This window comes from Triticum urartu, chromosome 3 (assembly GCF_003073215.2).
Source record: "Triticum urartu cultivar G1812 chromosome 3, Tu2.1, whole genome shotgun sequence".
NCBI classification, from domain to species: domain Eukaryota; kingdom Viridiplantae; phylum Streptophyta; class Magnoliopsida; order Poales; family Poaceae; genus Triticum; species Triticum urartu.
Window position 1 is genome coordinate 160,987,093 of NC_053024.1, and position 25,393 is coordinate 161,012,485.

Sequence of the window (25,393 nt, forward strand, 5' to 3'; positions counted from 1 at the left end):
ATCTGATCGTGGAGGTGAGTACATGAGCCAGGAGTTTGATGATCATCTGAAAAGCAGAGGTATAGTACCTCAGCTCACACCTCCGGGTACGCCACAGAGAAATGGTGTATCAGAACGGAGGAATCGCACCTTGTTGGACATGGTTCGATCTATGATGAGCAAGTCGGATTTACCCTTGTCATTCTGGGGATACGCTCTAGAAACTGCAGCTTACACACTTAACAGTGTACCATCAAAATCCGTAGACAAGACACCACATGAGATGTGGACCGGGAAGAGTCCCAGTTTGTCTTTTCTAAAGATTTGGGGTTGTGAAGCATTTGTCAAGAAACTTATGTCAGACAAGCTTACACCCAAGTCGGATAAATGCATATTCGTGGGATATCCGAGGGAAACCTTGGGATATAACTTCTACAACCAGGAAGAGAACAAAGTGTTTGTTGCTCGGAACGGGGTTTTCCTTGAGAAAGAGTTTCTCAGTCGGGAGGCCAGTGGGAGGACGGTCTGACTCGAAGAAATTCGAGGACCACTCGGGGACGGCTCGGCTGGTGATGAGATCATACCGGAGTCAGTCAGGGAACCCGTAGTGGAAGCGGCACCGGAACCATGGAGGTCGGAAAGATTGCGCAGAGTGCGCGATGTATTGTTGCTAGAAAGCGATGAGCCGGCCACATATGCGGAAGCGATGGTGAGCCCAGGTTCCGAGGACATGGCTGGAGGCCATGACATCCGAGTTAAAGTCCATGGATGAGAATCAAGTTTGGGACTTGGTTGATCCGCCGCCTGGCGTAACGGCCATTGGTTGCAAATGGGTCTTTAAGAAGAAAACCGATGTGGATGGAAATGTTCAGATCCACAAAGCTCGGCTTGTCGCTAAGGGTTATGGACAAGTTCAAGGAATTGACTACGACGAGACTTACTCGCCGGTAGCGATGCTGAAGTCGGTGAGGATCGTACTAGCTATAGCTGCATATTTTGATTACGAGATATGGCAGATGGATGTCAAGACGGCTTTCCTTCATGGAAATTTAACCGAGGACGTGTATATGATACAACCTAAGGGTTTTGTCGATTCGACTAGCACTAGTAAGGTATGCAAGCTCAAGAGATCCATTTATGGTGAGGCAAGCATCTCGGAGCTGGAACATTCGTTTTGATGAGGTTGTCACTGGTTTCGGCTTCATCAAAAGCGAAGAGGACTCTTGTTTATACAAGAAGTTAAGTGGGAGCTCGATAGTGTTTTTGATCTTGTATGTGGATGACATACTACTGATCGGAAATGATATTTCGATGCTGAACTCGGTCAAGGAGTCATTGAATGGCAAGTTTTCGATGCAGGACCTTGGTGAGGCAATGTACATTTTAGGCATTAAGATCTATAGAGATAGATCAAGGAGGCTGCTCGGCTTAAGCCAGAGCACGTACATAGATAAAGTGTTGAAGCGGTTCAACATGAGTGAGGCAAAGAAAGGGTTCTTGCCACTCTCACATGGTATAAGGCTAAGCCGGACTCAGAGTCCTTCGACATCTGATGAGCGAAGCAGGATGAGTAGGATTCCATATGCCTCGGCAATCGGATCCATCATGTATGCCATGATATGTATGCGGCCCGATGTTGCTTCTGCAATAAGCCTGGCAAGTAGATACCAGGCCAACCCAGGTGAGAGTCACTGGGCAGCGGTAAAGACTATTTTGAAGTACCTGAAAAGGACTAAAGAGATGTTCCTAGTTTATGGAGGTGAGGAAGAGCTCGTCGTAAGGGGTTATGCCGATGCTAGTTTCCAAACCGACAGAGATGATTGTCGATCACAGTCCGAATTCGTGTACGTCATGAACGGAGGAGCAATGAGCTGGATGAGTTCCAAGCAAGATACGGTGGCCGATTCTACTACAGAAGCCGAATACATTGCGGCTTGTGAAGCTGCAAAGGAAGGTGTTTGGGTCCGGAACTTTCTGGATGATCTTGGTATTTTCCCAGCCTCGGTAAAACCGTTGGACCTTTATTGTGATAATTCTGGTGCCATCGCACAAGCCAAGGAGCCGAGGAATCACCACAAGGTCAGACACATAGATCGGAAATATCACCTGATACGAATGATCGTAAAGAGTGCTGATGTAGAGTTATGCAAAATTCACACAGATGCAAATGTTGCGGATCCGTTGACTAAGCCGCTTCCACAACCCAAGCATGAGGGGCACGTTAGAGCTATGGGCATTCGATGTCTATTTGATTGACTCTAGTGCAAGTGGGAGACTGTTGGAGATATGCCCTAGAGGCAATCATGTATGATGATATTTCCTATGTGTTTATGAATAAAGATAGTCCTTGGACATTATCAGAGATGTGTATCAGCAAGTACGTGACTTGTTTGTGGGACTATACATTGTATGATGACTGTCCTAAAAGGTCCCTAGTCGAAAGGGATGTGTGGACGCGCAGCCAACTAGACTAGGATATGACACGGTCGATGGCTTGGTCTCACTAGCCACGGAGCATTGGATGCTAACCGGATAATATGGACTTGGAAGGATCTGGTCGGATTCGACGTAGTCGGATCCGAGTCAAGATAAGGTCTGAGTCGGACAGACCCAACTATGAGACGCAGCGATATGTCATCTGTGAGTCTCTAGTACAACATATGTTCTATGTCCTAAGACCTGAGCTGACGCATGTACTCGGGATGGTGACAGACTTGCTTTGGGCCGACCAAACGCTACTCCGTAACTGGGTAGTTATAAAGGTAGGTTTCGGGTTTGTCCAGAACCATGCTGCGAGACGTGGTCGAGCAAGATGGGATTTGCCCCTCCGATCAGGAGAGATATACTCTGGGCCCCTCATGTGATCCAACCAGGATAAGCATGGCCATGCAACAAGGATTATGAGATAATCCGGTTTGTGGTCGGCATCACTGGAACGAGAAAGAGGTTGGGCTAGCACAAGGATGACAGACTCGCCTTGAGCTCGACAACATATATCGTGTGGCAAAAGGAATGGAAGTATGATGTACATGTTCGCTAACCAGCTTCATAGTCTGCTTGGTGTTCGGCATGCCTTGCTAGAGGCCGCTACCAACCGTGCAGTTCAGAGGTGATCTGAACTGCGACCAAGCCGACTTGAACCTAAGGGGTCGCGCACTTAAGGGAAGGAACCTACGAGGTCGTATCCGAGGACACTGGTCGGATGTGATCCGAACTGTATTTGGATTGTGGCCGAGTAGACTTATGGGCTTTAGGGTCCGTGCGAGGCCCAAGTGTTGAGCCCGCGACGGACGCCTATATATAGTGGAGGTGCCGCACACTCACGCGGTTGATCGCTTCGGCGTTGTCACTAGGGTTTGCATGTGTTGCGAATAGACACCTCCACTCGCCGCCAGTTGTATGATCGGACCTAGCAGTCCGCCGCATGACGTTCCTCCTGCATGCACAGATACCGTTAGAGGCGGTGCACTTGCTCCACTCCGGCGAACCTGTACGTGGGAATCAACCACCGGTTGTACGAGGGAGATCGGACGAGGAGGAGACAATCCATGTGGACGCGCTGCCCCAACTTCCGCTACACGGCACTGCGCGTCTAGTGGTAACGAACTGTGATCCATCTCCCGTAGCTTGTTCTTGGTTGTTCTGCGCGTAGGAAATTTTAATTTGCAGTCGACGCACCCTACCGTAGATCCCAACAAATACAATTCTAGCATGAATAATAAACATCTATCATGATATAAGGAAATATAAATAACAATTTTGTTATTGCCTCTAGGGCATATTTCCTTCATGATAGGCACCTGGAGGAGTTGGGTAAGTGTTTCTCTCGGACCGGGCTCCCGAAGAAGTGCCTGTAAAGGAACTCAGAGGAGATTCGACAAGAACTTATCTGGTTGCGTGAAAGGTGGGATATGATTGTTGAACTCAAGCATATGAGTGCCCGCATTACTGGTAGGCCTTTACTTGTTGACAATACAACAATAAAGTTTTCACATAATCAATATGATGACCACATTAAGGTAGCTGATATTTCATTTCGGCTTGCACCCAAATAGATCATATGGTCGTATGTAACTATACACGTGAATTTTTTAGAGGTACCCTGAGGACGCGAAATTGTTGAACAAGATATCTTTAACTTTGGATGGATGACGTGTATCTGGGGCCCTATACCAAAGGTGAGAGTACCACGTCAGAGTGTTGCATTGGTGAGGGGTGGCTCTAGCTCCAAGAAAGTTACTGAAGACAATGATGATGACTTTATGCCAAGAAAAAGAGTTCAAAACAGAGGCAAAAGGCTCCTGTTGCATCTAAGGGGGGTGGCGGTAGCTGTAAGAAAGTGAAGAGCAATGATGATGACTTTATGCCAAGCAAGAAAGCACATAACAGATCCAAGGTTTGTGCCAGCTTGAAGAGTTGTAGATCAAGTAAGAGTGTAGCATCATCGAAGGGCGTCGATGCTGTCTACGATTTTGCTGATGAGTTTATGCCAGTGAAACTATTTCAGGCAACATTTGGACACAATGGTTAAGACCTCTTGAAGCCCCATGTTAGTGAGAATAGTGATGATGGCTTCAACAAGGACCGGTCGTAGTCAAATTCGATTCAACTAAAGTTGGAGAAACAGACACCCGCCAACCACCTTTATGCACAACAAGTTGCATGTCTGTCGGTGGAATCGGTCTCATGAACATGGTCATGTAAGGTTGGTCCGGGCTGCTTCATCCAACAATACCGCCGAATCAAAATAATACGTTGGTGGTAAGTAGTATGACTATGATCGCCCACAACTCTTTGTGTTTTACTCGTGCATATCATCTACGCATAGACCTGGCTCGGATACACTGTTGGGGAACGTAGCATGCAATTTCAAAAAAATTCCTATGATCATGCAAGATCCATCTAGGAGATGCATTGCAACGAGAGGGGGAGAGTGTGTCCACGTACCCTCGTAGACCGAAAGCGGAAGCGTTAGCTTAACACGGTTGATGTTGTCGAACGTCTTCTCGATTTAAACGATCAAGCACCGAACTTACGACACCTCCTAGTTCTGCACACATTCAACTCGATGATGTCTCTCGAACTCTTGATCCAACCAAGTTTCAAGGGAGAGTTCCGTCGGCACGATGGCATGGTGACGGTGATGGTGAAGTGATCCGCGCAGGGCTTCGCCTAAGCACTACGACAATATGACCGGAGGAGTAAACGGTGGAGGGGGGCACCGCACACGGCTAAGAACCATTGATGTCACTAGAGGTGCCCCCTGCCCTTGTATATAAAGGAGGGAGAGGGGAGGAGGCCAGCCTAGGGGCGCGCCAAGTGGGAGGAGGCCCACTCGGGCTCCTAGTCCAATTCGCCCCCCCTTTTCCTTTTACCGGAAGGGGAAATGGGAACGAGAGGAAGAAGGAGAAGGAAAGGGGGGCCGCGCCCCCTCCCCTAGTCCAATTCGGCCTCCTCCCTTGGGGGGCCGCGCGCCACCCCTTGTGGGCTGGCCTGCCTCCCTCCTATGGCCCATATGGCCCATATCTTCCCCCGGGGGGTTCTGGTAACCCCCCGGTACTCCGATACGTACCCGATACATTCCGAAACACTTCCAGTGTCCAAATACCATCGTCCAATATATCAATCTTTACCTCTCGACCATTTAGAGACTCCCCGTCATGTCCGTGATCTCATCCAGGACTCCAAACAATCTTCGGTCACCAAAACACATAACTCATAATACAAATCGTCATCGAACGTTAAGCGTGCGGACCCTACGGGTTTGAGAACTATGTAGACATGACCGAGACACCTCTCCAGTCAATAACCAACAGCGGAACCTGGATGCTCATATTGGTTCCCACATATTCTACGAAGATCTTTATTGGTCAAACCGTAATGACAACATACGTCATTCCCTTTGTCATCGGTACGTTACTTGCCCGATATTCGATCGTCGGTATCATCATACCTAATTCAATCTCGTTATCGAAAAGTCTCTTTACTCGTTCCATAATGCATCATCCTGCAACTAACTCATTAGTCACATTGTTTGCAAGGCTTATCATGATGTGCATTACCGAGAAGGCCCAGAGATACCTCTTCGATACTCGGATTGACAAATCCTAATCTCGATCTATGCCAACCCAACAAACACCTTCAGAGATACCTATAGAGCATCTTTATAATCACCCAGTTATGTTGTGACGTTTGATACCACACAAGGTATTCCTCTGGTATTCGGGAGTTGCATAATCTCATAGTCAAATGAATATGTATAAGTCATGAAGATAGCAATAGCAATAAAACTTAACGATCATTATGCTAAGCTAACGGATGGGTCTTGTCCATCACATCATTCTCCTAATGATGTGATCCCATTAATCAAATGACAACACATGTCTATGGTTAGGAAACTTAACCATCTTTGATTAACGAGCTAGTCTAGTAGAGGCATACTAGGGACACTGTGTTTTGTCTATGTATTCACACATGTATCAAGTTTCCGGTTAATACAATTCTAGCATGAATAATAAACATTTATCATGATATAAGGAAATATAAATAACAACTTTATTATTGCCTCCAGGGCATATTTCCTTCAGCCATTCCGGAAGAGGAATAAGAGGAGGGTTGCCCCGAAGACACCAAATATGCTTATCACGAGCACATGGCTCTTGCGTCAAGGCATTTTTGGCGCAACAAGAGAAACTCAAGGCCCAACTTCTCCAAAAACAACTCAAGTGGCTCCAAGGGCAAGCAACCTGTGAGAACTTGCTACAATAGTTGTGGCAACGTGAGTCACTTTGTAGTGGACCGCCCCTATGAGAAGAGGGAAGACAATGGTGGCAAGCTCATCCACAAAGACAAGGCCAAGTCCTTCCCCAACAAGAACAACTTCACCAAGAAGGATCCACAAAAGGGATTGATGGTGCAAGAAGAGTACATCTTCGATGATGATGATGATGATGATGATGATGATGATGATGATGATGATGCAAGTGGTGAACGAATGGCGACGACCTCTGTGGCCATTGCTACCTCTTCCCCAACCAAGGTGTCACTCTTCGATGGCCCCAATGAGAAACTCATCCCCAAGTGCCTCATTGTAACATCCAAATTTGCAATTTGGAATGTTATACATTAGATCATCATGCATAACATATTTTTTTCTTGCATTTTGGTTGATCCTAGAAATTTCACGCAACTCAAGGACCCTCGGAGAGAGTTGGAGATTTCGTTATTTTCATATTTGGGAGTTTTCTCAAATTTTGAAAAGAGGATCATTTGATTTATTTATTTCATCTTCAATAATTTTTCCGATAACAAAAATATAAGAGAGGGAATAATATGACTTTCCCAAATTTAGGAAAAATGAAGATTTAATGAATAAATCAAATTTTGGTTTTCCGGAGTTTTATTTGCATTTTTTGGATAGGGAAAAATGCGCGTTTTCGAAAATTGCATTCTAGGTCCGGAGTAAAGTTCATTTTGTTCGGCTCATTTTTAGGAGTCGGGGAAAATTTACTTTAGTTTTTTTGGAGTTCGTTTAGTTTCTTTTTCTTTTGTTTTTCTGCACGGAACCGATTAAAAAAAAGAGCAGCGCCCCGCCTGGGCCAAGGCCCAGCCAGCAGGCCGGCCGGCCAGGCCCCAGCCCCAGCCGCGAGCGCGCGAGGCGCCAGGCGAGGCAGCCAGTGCTGCCGCCCCAGGCCGAGTCCCAGCGGGACTCTAGGCCGGTAGCCCCCCCTCTTTCCTTGTTTCTTTTTCTTTTGCTTGCCCCCTACCCCAAGTAAATCCCCCCTCCCCTATATAAATACCCCAATACCCCCTCCCCCTCTCCTCACATCAAAACCCCAAGCCTCTCTCCTCCTAAGCCACAGCAAGCAGCAGCGCGCAGCCCCAAGCCGCCGCCTTAGCCGCGCCGCCCCGCGCCTAAGCCGCCGCCACCGCCCTTAGCCGCTGCCGCCCGGAGCCCCGCCTCCCGAGGTAGCCGCGCCTCTCTTTTTCTTCCCCGGTTCGGTTTTTCTTAAAAGAACCGTTCCGTTTCTTTTCCGTTTCTTTTCCGGTTTTTGTTTCGGTCTTTTCCGAAACCCTAGATCGGTTTTGTTCTTCTTTCGGACCGTTCGTCTCAACGAACGTGATCACCGATTATTCCTGGTTAATGACGCCCGTTTGTTTAACCGTTCTTTGTTTTCTTTCTCGTCGGATTTATTCCGCGATCGCGATCTCAGATCCGATCTTTGTTCTAGTCTTTCTTCTCGCTCGTTTATCGGAATCAGGTGATTCAAGCGCCTGGAGTTTCGTTTCGAAACCGCCGTTCCGTCTAATCAACTTGAACAAGCCTTTGCTACGGTAAAATTTGACCTAGTTTCAACTTGCTAGAACCGAGTTGTTTTTCTTCCGCCGTTGTTTTCCGTTTCTTTGTTCGGTTCGTTCTTTCTTTGCAACCGGAGTTCTTAAGTTGAACCCTCTGGTTCGATCTCTTGTTCGAGTTTTACCTGTGCATTAGATGAGTACTTATTGGGTGCTTGTTGTTTGTCTGCGATAGATCACCCGGATTGCGCCGCTTGTTACTTCGAAACCCTAGGTCTCGCGGATCATCAGCAAGGCAAGTAACACTTTGATCATACCTTTTCTACAACCCATGTTTTATTGCATTAGGTCAATCCTCTCACATTGCATGATTAGGATCTAATTAAACTGTGGGATGGGAAGTAGATGAGGTAGTACCTATTACCTGTATTATTATGAAACCTTTGGGAGTTACTTCTACGTTTGCTTATTATGCCATGCTATGCTAGTAGACGTGGATTGGGTGAGTGATATCCATGACAGATGTGAGTTGTTAATTTTTAATGTTTTATCTAAGGTGGCCACTTAAACACACATCTGGGTGGATTGAGGCACCTGATGTCTATCAGGACTTGCCTGTTTTATTTTGGACCGCCACCCAGGCTCAAAGGGATCATAAGATAATTCATGCTAGAAACTTCCGTGTGCAGCCACATGCTACTATGGGCTCTGGCATAGTTGACTAAGTTGTGCGAACTCTTACGGGGTGGACTAGCAGATGTAGGGGTTGTAGGTGGTACGGTCTACCCCACATGTAAGGTGCTAGTGCTTCTGAAAGACTATGTCTCGGTCATCCGTTTCTCAAACACCATGTAGTGTGAGAAAACAAACGGAGGCGATCGAGTCATGTGGGGAAAAGTGTGCAAACCTCTGCAGAGTGTACAAACTAATCATGATTAGCCGTGTCCCCGGTTATGGACAACTTGAGTATCTAGTACTTGAATATCATGTGAATCTCATCATGTTACTTCTAATTAATGTTGTTGGGTTTTAATTGTTCACTTAATTGGGATCGGAATGCTGTCAACCATTCTCGATGTTTAACAACCACCATGATAGTTAAATAAATTTATTCCTTTGCAGTAGGGAAAAACTGGAACTGTAACCATAGAGCTTTCCACCAGCCATATATGCATATAGTATAGCTGTTTCATTCCATTACTCTCTATGTGTTACATTGCCAGCATATTCCATGTGCTGGCCCGTTTTCGGGCTGCAACTTCTCATGTTGCAGACTTTTCAGACGATGAGTAAGATGCTTTTAGGTCGTGGTTCTATACTCAGTGATGCCGTTGGAGTTGATGGACCCATTTATCTTCTGAGTCTTCCGCTGTTATCGACACTAGATGGCCTTAAGCCATGTTTATTGTAATAAGTTCTCTTTGAGACAACGATGTAATAAGTGTGTGATTGCCACTCTGCTATAAATCCTTCGATGTACTGTGTGGTGTCAGCATTACTGATCCAGGGATGACACCTGAGCACAGAGCGCTTGATCCATTCGGGTCGGGTCACGACAGAGATGGTATCAGAGCGCACACTGACTGTAGGACACGACCACTAAGTTAAAGCCATAGAACACCATTCTCTTCTCATTTTCTAACTTCTCATCTTTTCTACTCTTTTAGGATGACGAACGCGAAGATTAAGTATGCTCAAACGGATGAAGGCACACCTTTTGGATTTCACCTAAAGGAAGTCACCAAGTACCTGAACATTGGATTACTAAGCTTCACGGGAACTTTCAATGCCACTCTGCCTGAAGAGGAGCGCTGGAAGATTCAAGCTCACGTTCCGGGAAGGACATTCGCACCAATCACGAAGCCCATAGATAGTGTTTTCAATGCACCAACCTGGAGTCTGGGAAGAACATGGCAGCTCATATCACCATAGGACGCATTGGAGAAGTTTATCAAGAAGACCTCAAGGACACTATCTACCAGATTTGCGGACGCCGAGATGAACAATGGGAGTTAGTCAGCACCAAGAAGGATAGGTCCATTGCATCTTTCATCCAGGAGTTAAACCAGCACATTCGACGCCACGAGAACCAGATGTGCAATGATATGGTAGAGTTGAAGAATGCGAAGGCAAGGATCATCGAGCTAGAAGGAGAACTGAAGTCTACACGCAAGGACTACATGGACGATATCGAAGCTCTTGCAAGACACAATGGCGATCTTAAGCAGGAGATTGAAGAACTCAAGAGGAAGTTAGCATCCAAGGAAGAAGACGAGTACGTCGCATGTCCGGACAACTACATCATCATCGACGACACCGATTCGGATCCAAGTGAACCCGACTTTGAAGACGAAGCAGGAGCAGATATCATGGAGTCTTCCACCGGTTCAAATTTCTAGATGACCACCAAATAGTAGTAGCATTTCCCCCATGTAAACATTAGCCGAGCACTTTTGCGATAGTTAGACCGTTTGTAAGCCCTTGTTTGATTGAATGAAGTGATTTTTGTGTGCATTTGCTCATGTGCATTGGGGTAGTGTTTTCCCTTTAGACCTCACTCTATTCTTAATTCTCGTCTTTTCTAAACCCTCAGATGCCTTCGAGACGTGATAACGGATTTCCACCGGAGCTCACTCAGTTGATCCAGCAGCAGAATCAATTGATGTAGATGTTAGTCCAGAACCAGCAGAACAACAACAACAACCCACCACCACCACCACCTGTTGACCACCTAGCCCGTTTCCTTAGGCTAAATCCGCCGGTGTTTTCCAGTAGCACCGAGCCAATAGTAGCAGACGATTGGCTCCACAAGATAGGAAGGGAGTTGACCACTGCAGGATGCACGGATGGTGAGAAAGTGAAGTTTGCTGCTCACCAGCTTGATGGACCCGTGGCAGCATGGTGGGAGAATTTCACAGCCACCTACCCAGTTGACACTGTCACATGGGATCAGTTTCAGCAAGCTTTCCGCACTGCCCATGTTTCAGCAGGAGCTATGGCCATGAAGAAGCGTGAGTTTCGCAACTTACGCCAAGGAGGAAGAACAGTTGGCCAGTACATTGACGATTTCAGCAAGTTAGCACGTTATGCCCCAGATGACGTTGCCACGGATGCAGCTAAGCAGGAGAAGTTTCTGGAAGGACTGAATGATGAACTAAGCATGCAGTTGATGGTAGCGAGTTTCAACAACTACCAGGAGTTGGTAGATCGTGCCATCATGATTGAAGGAAAGAAACGGTAGATTGAGAACCGTAAGAGGAAGTATGGACAGGGGAAGTATAACTCTGGAGCCCAGCAGAAGCCCCGTTTTACCCCTAAGCCGGGATTTCAGTTTCAGCATACCCATGGAGGAGGTAGTTCGCACAACCATAATGGCCACAAGAATGGTAATGGGAATGGAGGAAGCAACGGCCAGAACCGGACCAACCCATCGACCCCAACCAAGAGAGACCTGAGTCAAGTCACCTGTTTCAAGTGTTCCAAGACCGGACATTATGCCAATGAATGTCCCGAAGGCCAGAATGGAAATGGCAATGGAAGCTCTGGGAAGAAGCTGAACCCTTTCAATAGAGGACAGGTGAACCACGTTAATGTGGAGGAGGTTGAAGATCAGCCTGATGCAGTAATCGGTAAGTTTTTGGTTAAGTCATTTACCACGCTCGTTCTTTTCGATACTGGTGTATCGCATTCATACATATCAAGGGGATTTGTGGATAAATATAACCTGCCAACCCAAGCCCTTAGGTCACCCATGTTAGTAAGCTCACCAGGAGCGGAGTTTATGGCCAGACGATGGTGTGATCTGTTACCATTAAGGATTGGTAACTATGTGTTTCCCTCAGACCTAATAGTATTGGAATCTCAAGGATTGGATGTGATATTAGGCATGGATTGGTTATCGAAGTATGAAGGGAACATCGATTGCGCCAGTAAGACAATTTTGCTTACCACACCAGAAGGAAGAAGGATCAAGTATGTATCCCGTCATGTGCCAAACAGGACACAAGTAAATTCTTTAACAGGAGTTGTGCAAGAAGAAGTACCAATGGTAAAGGATTTTCCTGATGTATTTCCTGAGGAATTACCAGGCATGCCACCGGATAGGGACATTGAGTTTTTGATTGAGCTTTTGCCAGGTACCGGCCCAATATCAAAGCAACCATACCTGATGCCAACAAAGGATTTGGTAGAAATTAAGAATCAGATTAAGGAGTTACTGGAGAAAGGTTACATTCGCCCAAGTTCTTCGCCTTGGGGATCACCCGTACTTCTAGTGTAAAAGAAGGATGGATCATTAAGGATGGTTGTAGATTATCGGGGATTGAATGAAGTAACCATCAAGAACAAGTACCCACTACCAATGATCAACGATCTGTTTGATCGGTTGCAAGGAGCTAAAGTGTTTTCCAAGATCAATTTGCGATCAGGGTACCATCAGTTGAAGATTCGAGAGCAGGACATACCTAAGACAGCATTCACCACAAGATATGGATTGTATGAGTATACCGTTATGTCATTTGGATTGACTAACGCACCTGCCTATTTTATGAACCTGATGAACAAAGTGTTTATGGAGTTTTTGGATAAGTTCGTCGTAGTGTTCATTGATGACATCCTGGTTTATTCAAAGAATGAAGAGGAGCATAAGGAACATTTGCGTTTGGTTTTGGAGAAGCTAAGGGAACATCAGTTATACGCCAAATTCAGCAAATGTGAGTTTTGGTTGAAGGAAGTTGGATTTCTTGGACATGTTATATCCGGAGAAGGTATAGCAGTTGACCCCACTAAGGTTGAGACCGTAACCAAATGGGAAGCACCAACGACAGTTGGAGAGATCCGGAGTTTTCTTGGACTCGCAGGATACTACCGGAGATTCATTGAGAACTTTTCAAAGATTGCAAAGCCTATGACTGAATTGTTGAAGAAGGATACTAAGTCCAATTGGACTGAGGAGTGTGAGGCTAGTTTTCAGGAGTTGAAGAAACGCTTGGTTACCTCACCAGTATTGATTTTGCCAGATCAGACCAAGGATTATGAGGTGTATTGCGACGCTTCACGTCGAGGACTTGGAGCAGTGCTTATGCAGGAAGGAAGAGTTGTTTCGTATGCTTCACGGCAACTGAAGCCTCATGAGTTGAATTATGCCACGCATGATTTGGAGTTAGCAGCCGTAGTGCATGCATTGAAAACGTGGAGACATTTCCTCATTGGAAATCATTGTGAAGTGTACACGGATCACAAGAGTTTGAAGTACATTTTCACTCAGAAGGAGTTGAACCTCAGACAAAGGAGATGGTTGGAGCTCATCAAGGATTATGACATGAGATTGCATTACCATACCGGAAAAGCTAATGTGGTAGCTGACGCATTGAGCCGTAAGAGCCATGTCAATATGGTAATGACAGGAGAAGTACCTAAGGAGTTAGCAGAAAACCTTCGTGAGCTATGTTTGGAAATAGTTCTGAGAGGCTATGTAGCAGCATTGGAGATTCAGTCAACATTGATGGATAAGATCAGAGAAGCTCAGAAATCTGACAAGGAGATTGCCGCTATAAAAGAGAAATTGAGCGAAGGAAAAGCAAAGGGATTTCGTGAGGATGAGCACGATACCTTATGGTTTGAGGACCGTGTTTATGTGCCCAATGACCCGGAGATCAGGAAGTTGATTTTGCAAGAGGCACATGATTCACCGTATTCGATTCACCCAGGGAATACCAAGATGTATTTGGATTTGAAGGAAACATTTTGGTGGACCGGAATGAAGAAGGATATTGCAGCATATGTAGCAGTTTGTGACGTTTGTCAGAGAGTAAAGGCAGAGCATCAGAAGCCAGCAGGATTGTTACAACCATTGCCGATACCCGAATGGAAGTGGGATAAGATAGGCATGGATTTTATCACGGGACTACCCAGGACAAAGGCAGGCTACGATTCGATATGGGTAGTAGTTGATCGTTTGACAAAGGTAGCACATTTTATTCCAATTAAGACCACTTACACCAGTGCTAAGTTGGCAAAGATATACATGACTAGGATCATTTGTTTGCATGGAGTTCCGAGAAGTATCGTATCAGATAGAGGAACCCAATTTACCTCAAAGTTTTGGAATCAGTTGCATGAAACTTTAGGAACCAGACTAGAGTTCAGCACAGCTTTTCATCCGCAGACAGATGGACAGACCGAGAGAGTCAATCAGATTTTGGAAGATATGCTGAGAGCTTGTGCGCTAGATTATGGATCTAGTTGGGACGATAACTTGCCGTATGCGGAGTTTTCTTATAACAACAGTTACCAAACCAGTTTGAAGATGGCACCTTTCGAAGCGTTATACGGAAGGAGGTGCAGGACACCGTTGTCATGGGACGAAGTTGGAGACCGTCAATTCTTTGGTCCAGATTTGATTAAGGAGTCTGAACGGAAAGTTAAGTTGATTCACGATAGGCTCAAGGTAGCCCAGTCCAGGCAGAAGAGCTACGCAGATTCTAAACGCAAGGAGATAGTTTACGAAACCGGAGACAGGGTTTATCTTCGAGTATCCCCACTTTGAGGAGTTAAGCGCTTTGGAGTTAAGGGAAAGTTAGCACCGCGTTTCGTTGGACCATATAAGATCTTGCAACGTATGGGAGAAGTCGCTTATAAGTTGGAATTACCAGAGGGACTGTCAGGAGTTCATGATGTATTCCATGTTTCTCAGCTGAAGAAATGTCATGCCGAGATGGCGGAGGTACCGCTAAGAGATACAGTACCGCTTGAAGCGATTCAGTTAAAGGATGACCTAACATATGAGGAGAAGCCAGTCAAGATTCTCGATTATGCCAAATTTGCAATTTGGGATGTTATACATTAGATCATCATGCATAACATATTTTTTTCTTGCATTTTGGTTGATCCTAGAAATTTCACGCAACTCAAGGACCCTCGGAGAGAGTTGGAGATTTCGTTATTTTCATATTTGGGAGTTTTATCAAATTTTGAAAAGAGGATCATTTGATTTATTTATTTCATCTTCAATAATTTTTCCGATAACAAAAATATAAGAGAGGGAATAATATGACTTTCCCAAATTTAGGAAAAATGAAGATTTAATGAATAAATCAAATTTTGGTTTTCCGGAGTTTTATTTGCATTTTTTGGATAGGGAAAAATGCGCATTTTCAAAAATTGCATTCTAGGTCCGGAGTAAAGTTCATTTTGTTCGGCTCATTTTTAGGAGTCGGGGAAAATTTACTTTATTTTTTTTGGAGTTCGTTTAGTTTCTTTTTCTTTTGTTTTTCTGCGCGGAACCGATTAAAAAAAAGAGCAGCGCCCCGCCTGGGCCAAGGCCCAGCCAGCAGGCCGGCCGGCCAGGCCCCAGCCCCAGCCGCGCGCGCGCCAGGCGCCAGGCGAGGCAGCCAGCGCTGCCGCCCCAGGCCGAGTCCCAGCGGGACTCTAGGCCGGTAGCCCCCCCTCTTTCCTTGTTTCTTTTTCTTTTGCTTGCCCCCTACCCCAAGTAAACCCCCCCTCCCCTATATAAATACCCCAATACCCCCCCTCTCCTCACATCAAAACCCCAAGCCTCTCTCCTCCTAAGCCGCAGCAAGCAGCAGCGCGCAGCCCCAAGCCGCCGCCTTAGCCGCGCCGCCCCGCGCCTAAGCCGCCGCCGCCGCCCTTAGCCGCCGCCGCCCGGAGCCCCGCCTCCCGAGGTAGCCGCGCCTCTCTTTTTCTTCCCCGGTTCGGTTTTTCTTAAAAGAACCGTTCCGTTTCTTTTCCGTTTCTTTTCCGGTTTTTGTTTCGGTCTTTTCCGAAACCCTATATCGGTTTTGTTCTTCTTTCGGACCGTTCGTCTCAACGAACGTGATCACCGATTATTCCCGGTTAACGACGCCCTTTCGTTTAACCGTTCTTCGTTTTCTTTCTCGTCGGATTTATTCCGCGATCGCGATCTCAGATCCGATCTTCGTTCTAGTCTTTCTTCTCGCTCGTTTATCGGAATCAGGTGATTCAAGCGCCTGGAGTTTCGTTTCGAAACCGCCGTTCCGTCTAATCAACTTGAACAAGCCTTTACTACGGTAAAATTTGACCTAGTTTCAACTTGCTAGAACCGAGTTGTTTTTCTTCCGCCGTTGTTTTCTGTTTCTTTGTTCGGTTCGTTCTTTCTTTGCAACCGGAGTTCTTAAGTTGAACCCTCTGGTTCGATCTCTTGTTCGAGTTTTACCTGTGCATTAGATGAGTACTTATTGGGTGCTTGTTGTTTGTCTGCGATAGATCACCTGGATTGCGCCGCTTGTTACTTCGAAACCCTAGGTCTCGCGGATCATCAGCAAGGCAAGTAACACTTTGATCATACCTTTTCTACAACCCATGTTTTATTGCATTAGATCAATCCTCTCACATTGCATGATTAGGATCTAATTAAACTGTGGGATGGGAAGTAGATGAGGTAGTACCTATTACCTGTTTATTATGAAACCTTTGGGAGTTACTTCTACGTTTGCTTATTATGCCATGCTATGCTAGTAGACGTGGATTGGGTGAGTGATATCCATGACAGATGTGAGTTGATAATTTTAATGGTTTATCTAAGGTGGCAACTTAAACACACATCTGGGTGGATTGAGGCACCTGATGTCTATCAGGACTTGCCTGTTTTTTTGGACCGCCACCCAGGCTCAAAGGGATCATAAGATCTATTCATGCTAGAAACTTCCGTGTGCAGCCACATGCTACTATGGGCTCTGGCATAGTTGACTAAGTTGTGCGAACTCTTACGGGGTGGACTAGCAGATGTAGGGGTTGTAGGTGGTACGGTCTACCCCACATGTAAGGTGCTAGTGCTTCTGAAAGACTATGTCTCGGTCATCCGTTTCTCAAACACCATGTAGTGCGAGAAAACAAACGGAGGCGATCGAGTCATGTGGGGAAAAGTGCGCAAACCTCTGCAGAGTGTACAAACTAATCATGATTAGCCGTGTCCCCGGTTATGGACAACTTGAGTATCTAGTACTTGAATATCATGTGAATCTCAATGTTACTTCTAATTAATGTTGTTGGGTTTTAATTGTTTTAATTGGGATCGGAATGCTGTCAACCATTCTCAATGTTTAACAACCACCATGATAGTTAAATAAATTTATTCCTTTGCAGTAGGGAAAAATTGGCTTTACGCAAAACTGTAACCATAGAGCTTTCCACCAGCCATATATGCATATAGTATAGCTGTTTCATTCCATTACTCTCTATGTGTTACATTGCCAGCATATTCCATGTGCTGACCCCGTTTTCGGGCTGCAACTTCTCATGTTGCAGACTTTTCAGACGACGAGTAAGATGCTTTTAGGTCGTGGTTCTATACTCAGTGATGCCGTTGGAGTTGATGGACCCATTTATCTTCCGAGTCTTCCGCTGTTATCGACACTAGATGGCCTTAAGCCATGTTTATTGTAATAAGTTCTCTTTGAGACAACGATGTAATAAGTGTGTGATTGCCACTCTGCTATAAATCCTTCGATGTACTGTGTGGTGTCAGCATTACTGATCCAGGGATGACACTTGAGCACAGAGCGCTTGATCCATTCGGGTCGGGTCGCGACACTCATGGCTAAAGGCATCAACAAGGTAACCTCCAACATCAAAACTGCCATCACAACAAATCCTTTTTTGTTGGATCGTGTGGATAAATATGAGGAGGTAAAGGTGGATGAGAATGAGTTTGACAAGTTCTTGGGTAAGCTCAAAGTTGAGACCAAGACGCACTTTATTGCTCTCTTGGAACAACTAGGTGAGGCCAATGATATCATTGAGTCTCATGAGAAAACCATCATTAAGACGGAGGGGCATAGCCGTGACTATGCCGATGAGATAGCGGATCTTTTCATTGCTCTTGAGGAAGAGCAAGGTTTTCGTTTGGCTCTTGAGGAGTCACACAACGATGATCTTGCTAAATTTCCTCCAAGTTTAGGCCAAAGTGCTCATCGAGGTGAGTCACGAGACCGCCAATAAGAATGTGTTCTTCCTTGGTAGGGGGAGCGGCAACAACAACGCGTCGATGGCTCCGGAGTTCTATACAGTTCCTATTCGTGGTTGGTGCCCTAATTCCGACACTTGCCAATGCTTTAGGGGCGGTAGCGGTAATCGTTTGGTGATCTCGAAATCTCGATGTAATGTTTATTATGTTTGATATGTTTTGTATTTTAATGAATTTTATAACAGATTTGATCGTTTTCGGAAAAAAAAAGAGAATGGTAAACAGCCTAAATTTCTCACGACAGGACCAGCCTAAATCTCCTATTCGGCGGAATCCGGCCCCACTTCTCAGAGGCCCAAACCGAGACAAAACTCGGCCGCATCTCGGCGCCACAGTAGACAAAACAGGTCAAACGGCAGTCCCCCCAGTGTCGGTCTTTTTTACCGGGCCTCCATCCGCTTCTCCTCGCCGAGGACTCCCCTCCCCAAGAAAACGTTTTAAAAATGGACAGCTTCCATCCACCCCCCCCCCCCCCCCCCCCCCCCCCACTCTACCCGATACCGGGTCTCCGCCTCGTAAACTGTGCGTGCTCAGCTCGCTTCCGCCCTGCTCTGCTCTGCTCAGCTACCCCCACTCGCTTCGCTTGTCGTCTCCCCCATCCATCCCCATCTCAATAAGAGCACCCACCATCTCGCTCCCCACACACTCGCCGTCGCCAATGCCGACGCCCACGCCGCCGTCCTTCGTCTGACCCCGACACGCCTCGAGCGCGCCCAGCCAAAGAGCCGTCCCGTCCCACCGCCCACCATGGCCGCCTTCCTCCCCCTCCTGCTGCTCGCCGTCGCGGCCAATGCCGTGGCGCCGTCGCTCGGCCTCAACCAGGACGGCCTCTACCTGCTCGACGCCAAGCGCGCGCTCGCCGCCTCCGCCTCCGCGCTCGCGGACTGGAACCCCCGCGACGCCACGCCCTGCGGCTGGACGGGCGTCCTCTGCGTCGACGGCGCCGTCACGGAGGTCTCGCTCCCCAACGCCAACCTCAACGGCTCCTTCCCCGCCGCGCTCTGCCGCCTCCCACGCCTCCAGTCCCTCAACCTCAGGGAGAACTACATCGGCCCCGACATCGCCGCCAAGGCTGTCGCCGGGTGCAAGGCGCTGGTGCGCCTCGACCTGTACATGAACACGCTCGTCGGGCCGCTTCCCGACGCGCTGGCCGACCTCCCGGACCTCGTCTACCTCAGCCTCGAGGCCAACAACTTCTCCGGGCCCATCCCGGAGTCCTTCGGCACCTTCAAGAAGCTCCAGTCGCTCTCGCTCGTCAACAACCTGCTCGGCGGCAAGGTCCCGGCGTTCCTCGGCCGCGTCTCCACGCTCCGGGAGCTCAACATGTCCTACAACCCGTTCGCTCCGGGCCCAGTGCCGGCCGAGCTCGGCGACCTCCCCGCGCTGCGCGTGCTCTGGCTCGCCGGCTGCAACCTCGTCGGCTCCATCCCGGCGTCTCTCGGCCGGCTCGCCAACCTCACCGACCTCGACCTGTCGCTGAACGCGCTCACCGGCCCGATACCACCGCAGATTGCCGGTCTGACAAGCGCCGTTCAGATCGAGCTGTACAACAACTCGCTCTCCGGCCCAATCCCGAAGGGATTCGGCAAGCTCGCGGAGCTCAGGAGCATAGACATCTCCATGAACCGCCTCGGCGGCGCCATCCCGGATGACCTGTTCAAGGCGCCAAAGCTGGAGAGCCTGCACCTGTACTTGAACTCGCTCACAGGGCCCGTGCCGGAGTCCGCGGCGAAGGCGTCCTCGCTCGTTGAGTTGCGCCTGTTCTCGAACCGGCTGAACGGCACGCTGCCGGCCGACCTCGGCAAGAACACGCCGCTGGTGTGCCTGGACCTGTCCGACAACTCCATCTCCGGCGAGATCCCAAGGGGCATATGCGACCGCGGCGAGCTGGAGGAGCTGTTGATGCTCAATAATGCGCTCACTGGGCGCATCCCCGAGGGGCTCGGCCGGTGCCATAGGCTGCGACGGGTCCGGCTGTCCAAGAACAGGCTCGACGGCGACGTGCCCGGCGCGGTCTGGGGCCTGCCGCACATGGCGCTTCTCGAGCTCAACGACAACCAGCTCAGCGGGGAGATCTCCCCGGTCATCGCCGGCGCGGCCAACCTGTCCAAGCTGGTTATCTCCAACAACCGGCTGACCGGGAGCATCCCCTCGGAAATTGGATCCGTCGCCAAGCTGTACGAGCTATCGGCAGACGGCAACATGCTCTCTGGACCTCTTCCCTCCTCTCTTGGCAGCCTAGCAGAACTCGGCCGGCTCGTCCTCCACAACAACTCGCTATCTGGTCAGTTGCTCCGGGGAATCCGTTCTTGGAAGCAGCTTAGCGAGCTCAACCTCGCCGACAATGGCTTCACCGGAGCCATACCACCGGAGCTGGGTGACTTGCCGGTGCTCAACTACCTTGACCTCTCCGGCAACCGTCTCACCGGCCAAGTACCAGCTCAACTGGAGAACCTGAAGCTGAACCAGTTCAACGTCTCCAACAACCAGCTCAGTGGCCAGCTTCCACCCCAGTATGCAACGGAAGCATACCGCAGCAGCTTCTTGGGCAATCCGGGGCTGTGCGGAGACATTGCCGGTCTGTGCTCTGCCTCGCAAGGAAGTTCAGGGAACCACTCTGCCATTATCTGGATGATGCGCTCGATATTCATATTCGCGGCTGTCGTCTTGGTCGCCGGCGTGGCATGGTTCTACTGGAGGTACCGGAGCTTCAACAAAGCGAAACTGAAGGCCGAGCGCTCGAAATGGACACTGACATCCTTCCACAAGGTGTCGTTCAGCGAGCATGATATCCTGGACTGCGTTGATGAGGACAATGTCATCGGCAGCGGTGCATCTGGGAAGGTGTACAAGGCGGTGCTCGGCAACGGCGAGGTGGTCGCCGTCAAGAAGCTGTGGGGCGGCGCGGCGAAGAAGGACGTCGAGAACGCCGGCGAGGGGTCGGCGGCCGACAACAGCTTCGAGGCCGAGGTGAGGACGCTTGGCAAGATCCGGCACAAGAACATCGTCAAGCTCTTGTGCTGCTGCACGCACAATGACTCCAAGATGCTGGTGTACGAGTACATGCCCAACGGCAGCCTCGGGGACGTGCTGCACAGCAGCAAGGCCGGTCTGCTGGACTGGCCGACGCGGTACAAGATTGCGCTGGACGCAGCCGAGGGGCTGTCCTACCTGCACCAGGACTGCGTGCCGGCGATCGTCCACAGGGATGTCAAGTCCAACAACATCCTCTTGGATGCAGAGTTCAGCGCTTGCGTCGCGGATTTCGGTGTCGCCAAGGTGGTGGAGATGGCTGGCCGGGCGCCCAAGTCCATGTCGGTGATCGCTGGCTCCTGCGGTTACATTGCTCCTGGTAAGACTTTCTGAATGTTTCACAAGTTCAGTTATTATTAGTCCTTTGATATATGTACATGTAAGTCTGATCAAAAGTTGTTCATATTTGTGCAGAGTACGCGTACACGCTCCGTGTCAACGAGAAGAGCGACATATACAGCTTCGGCGTGGTGCTCCTGGAGCTGGTGACCGGGAAGCCGCCGGTCGACCCAGAGTTCGGCGAGAAGGACCTGGTGAAGTGGGTGTGCAGCACCATTGATCAGAAAGGGGTAGAGCACGTCCTGGACAGCAGGCTCAACATGGCCTTCAAGGAGGAGATCAGCAGGGTCCTGAACATCGGCCTCATCTGCGCGAGCTCGCTGCCGATCAATCGCCCGGCGATGCGGAGGGTGGTGAAGATGCTGCAGGAGGTGCGCGCCGACGCGAGGCCGAGGCTGGACAAGGACGGCAAGCTGTCGCCGTACTACTACGACGACACCTCTGATCAAGGCAGCAGTGTCTAGGTAAGGTAATAAACCACAGAGCATAACACGTTGGTCATGACTCGACGAGCATAACACGTTGGCCCCCTTCCATGACTCGCCGAGCTCTCGGTAAGAAAGAGCCTAAGTAGAATTACAGTGCTGATTTTGACCGCTGAACCGCTTGTTGTCGACGCCTCCAGCGCCACTGTGACCTGGAGTTGATGTGTGCTCCGGTCGGTCGGCAATGGAGGACAAGTGGGAGTTAGGGCATAGCTAGCTAGCGGCGGTGTTCTTGGTTGTTCTAGCTGTCTGTGGGCCGTGCCATTGATTCCGGTAGGGTAGATGGTCTGTATGGCCTTGAAGAAAAGTTTGCCAACGGAAGGAAGGAATCCAAATGTAGGTGTGTAATTAGTACTAGTACTAGTATGTTGCTTTCGCTTTCTGTCGATGAAATGAAATGAAATGTTTGCTCCATGCTCCTGGCCCATGTATGTATGGGTGGTGGTTGTTGCACATCGACTCTATCTCCGGGCATTTAACTTGGTTTTCTGGGGTCCAGCTATTTATTTAGTCATCAAACTCGGAACAGAGATTTGTTCGAACGGAATCGAATACGGAGTACAATAATTATTTTGTTGGCTCTGTATTCTGGGCCATCCATCGCAAATGATTGCATCGAACATACGTACTCCTGAAATTTTAGTTGCCTGCATCTTGGGGTGGAGGAGTAAATGAAGACTATTCAGCAGAACCTGTTCATTGAATTATTGAGTTATCCACACTGGCGTCTGCCTCGGAATTTCTCTGTAGTTTCTGTTTCACATGTACTCCCTCCGTTTCAAAATAGATGTTAGTATAAAGTTGGGTCATTTATTTTGAAACGAAGGAAGTACGTACAGAAACAGTTTCCGTCGGCAAGCGGTTCAAGGCTTGGGAGCCACAGGGGTCGGTTTCCCGCCGTGTCTGTTTTTGATTCATTTCGAAGCCCAGGTTGCTGTGGTGAAAGCGCTCAGTTTTGTGTGCTGTCGGTTGTGTACTGGAGACGACAATGTTGGAGTTTGGATTGGCTTTCACGATCCGCGTCTCGTTTGCGTCGAAGAGGACAGCCACCCCACACCCCCATGCAAATTTCAATTTGAAAGAGTGCGAGTGCTCTACACTTCTTCTGCTATGGTGCCAAGCATGTGGATTTGGATGCTCGATCTGTTCCGCAAACGAGGCTGTTGTTGGCTTCACAAAAAATGGGAACGGGAACGGGGCCGGTGTCGGAACTCGGGCTAGAGTAGCACCCAAGTCTTTCTTCATGGCACCCTATGTGTCTGCCTTGTCGATCCTCCCTCCCCTCCACGAATTTGTTGTGCCCCGCGAAGTTGCACCGGCAATCGCTTGTAGCAAAAAATTTAGGACGCGTCTAGCGAGCAGCCGTTGGCCGCTAGCGCTCCGTGGCAGCCGATGATTTTTGGTAAACATTTGACTGTGTCCTGTTTTACTCCATGGAGTAGATGGCTTTCTATCACTTAATTCACGATTTACAAATTTTAAAACCCTATAGCTTTCAAACCGCATGTTGAAATTAAGATCTGTTTTCACTTTTGGAATCCTCGTGACGTGCTCCTTGAAACTAGATCCTGCATGGGCATTGTTTCGATGAATTTTTTTGTGCAATTTAGTCCCTCGTTTTGTGCAACTGCTTAGGAGTCGATATGCAACTAGCTGACAGTGGTTGTGCAACTTCCCGCCTACCCGTGAACGTGCAATTTTTACTGATCTCACCTCCACCCCAAACTATTTACTTCTAGTGAGATGTGCAACTTCGTCTGTTGTCTAGGCCAACTGCGTAGCAGTTGATGTGCAACTGTCCTCATGCCCGTGGATGTGCTTTCACTATTTACTACATCGGCCAACTGCCTAATAGTGGATGTGCAACTTCGGATACTATCACGGCCAACTGTCTAACAATGATGTGCAACTTTTTCTAAATGTGTGGTTTTCCTGCTAGCACCCGGTCCAAACCACCCCTACTAGTGAGATGTACAACTTTCGCGTTGTGCCTATATGCAACTTTTCACTACCCTCATGAATGTGGAATTTTCACCATCCAAACTACCCCTAGCCGCGAGATGTGCAACCTCGTATGTTGCCCTGGCCAGCTGTGTAGCAGACTATGCGCAACTCCGTTTGTTGCCCTCGCCAATTAAAACTATATATTCATGTTGGGGAACGTAGCATGCAATTTCAAAAAAATTCCTACGCTCACGCAAGATCTATCTAGAATATGCATAGCAATGAGAGGAGGAGAGTGTGTCCACGTACCCTCGTAGACCGAAAGCGGAAGCGTTTGACAACTGGGTTGATGCAGTCGAACTTCTTCTCGTTTCGATCGATCAAGTACCGAACGTACGACACCTCGAGTTCTACACACGTTCAGCTCGATGACGTCCCTCGAACTCTTGATCCAACAAAGTGTCGAGGGGGAGTTCCGTCAGCACGACGGCATGGTGATGGTGATGGTGAAGTGATCCGCACAGGGCTTCGCCTAAGCACTATGTGAATATAACCGGAGGCGTAAACTGTGGAGGGGCGCCACACACGGCTAACAATGTTTGTTGTGTGTTCTAGCGGTGCCCCCCTCATATATATATATATAGGTTGGAGGGGAGGGGAGGCAGCCAAGGGGGCGCCCCAAGTAGGAGGAATCCTACTTGGGGTCCTCCCAATTCGGCCTCCCCTTTCCTATTCCTATTCGGAGTAGGAAGGGAAGAGGGGGAAGGGGGAATCCTATTCCCTTTTTCCTTTCCTTCTTCCCCTTTCCTTCTCCAATTTGGCCAGCCCATATGGGGGGGGGGCACACTAGCCCCTTTGTGGCTGGTGTGTTTCCCCTCTTGGCCCATTAGGCCCATATAGCTTGCCGGGGGTTGCCCGGAACCCCTTTCGATGACCCGATATGTACCCGATACCCCCAGAATGTTGGGGAACGCAGTATTTTAAAAAAATTCCTACGCACACGCAAGATCTATCATGGTGATGCATAGCAACGAGAGGGGAGAGTGTAGTCCACGTACCCTCGTAGACCGTAACCGGAAGTGTTATGAAAACGCGGTTGATGTAGTCGTACGTCTTCACGATCCGACCGATCCTAGTACCGAAAGTACGACACCTCCGCGATCTGCACACGTTTGCCTCGGTGACGTCCCACGAACTCTCGATCCAGCTGAGTGTTGAGGGAGAGCTTCGTCAGCACGACGGCGTGATGATGGTGATGATGAAGCTACCGGCGCAGGGCTTCGCCTAAGCACTGCAACGATATGATCGAGGTGGA

The 25,393-nt window shown here is 48.6% G+C and overlaps 1 protein-coding gene across 1 annotated transcript; it reads left to right on the forward strand.

Moving 5' to 3' along the window:
* Positions 1 to 18,755: 18,755 nt before the first annotated feature.
* Positions 18,756 to 22,548, forward strand: LOC125543411 (receptor-like protein kinase HSL1). Its single transcript, XM_048706739.1, has 2 exons — positions 18,756 to 21,629; positions 21,725 to 22,548. Exons 1-2 carry the CDS (start codon positions 19,025 to 19,027, stop codon positions 22,111 to 22,113), a joined length of 2,994 nt encoding a protein of 997 aa, XP_048562696.1. The 5' UTR covers positions 18,756 to 19,024; the 3' UTR covers positions 22,114 to 22,548.
* Positions 22,549 to 25,393: the final 2,845 nt, after the last annotated feature.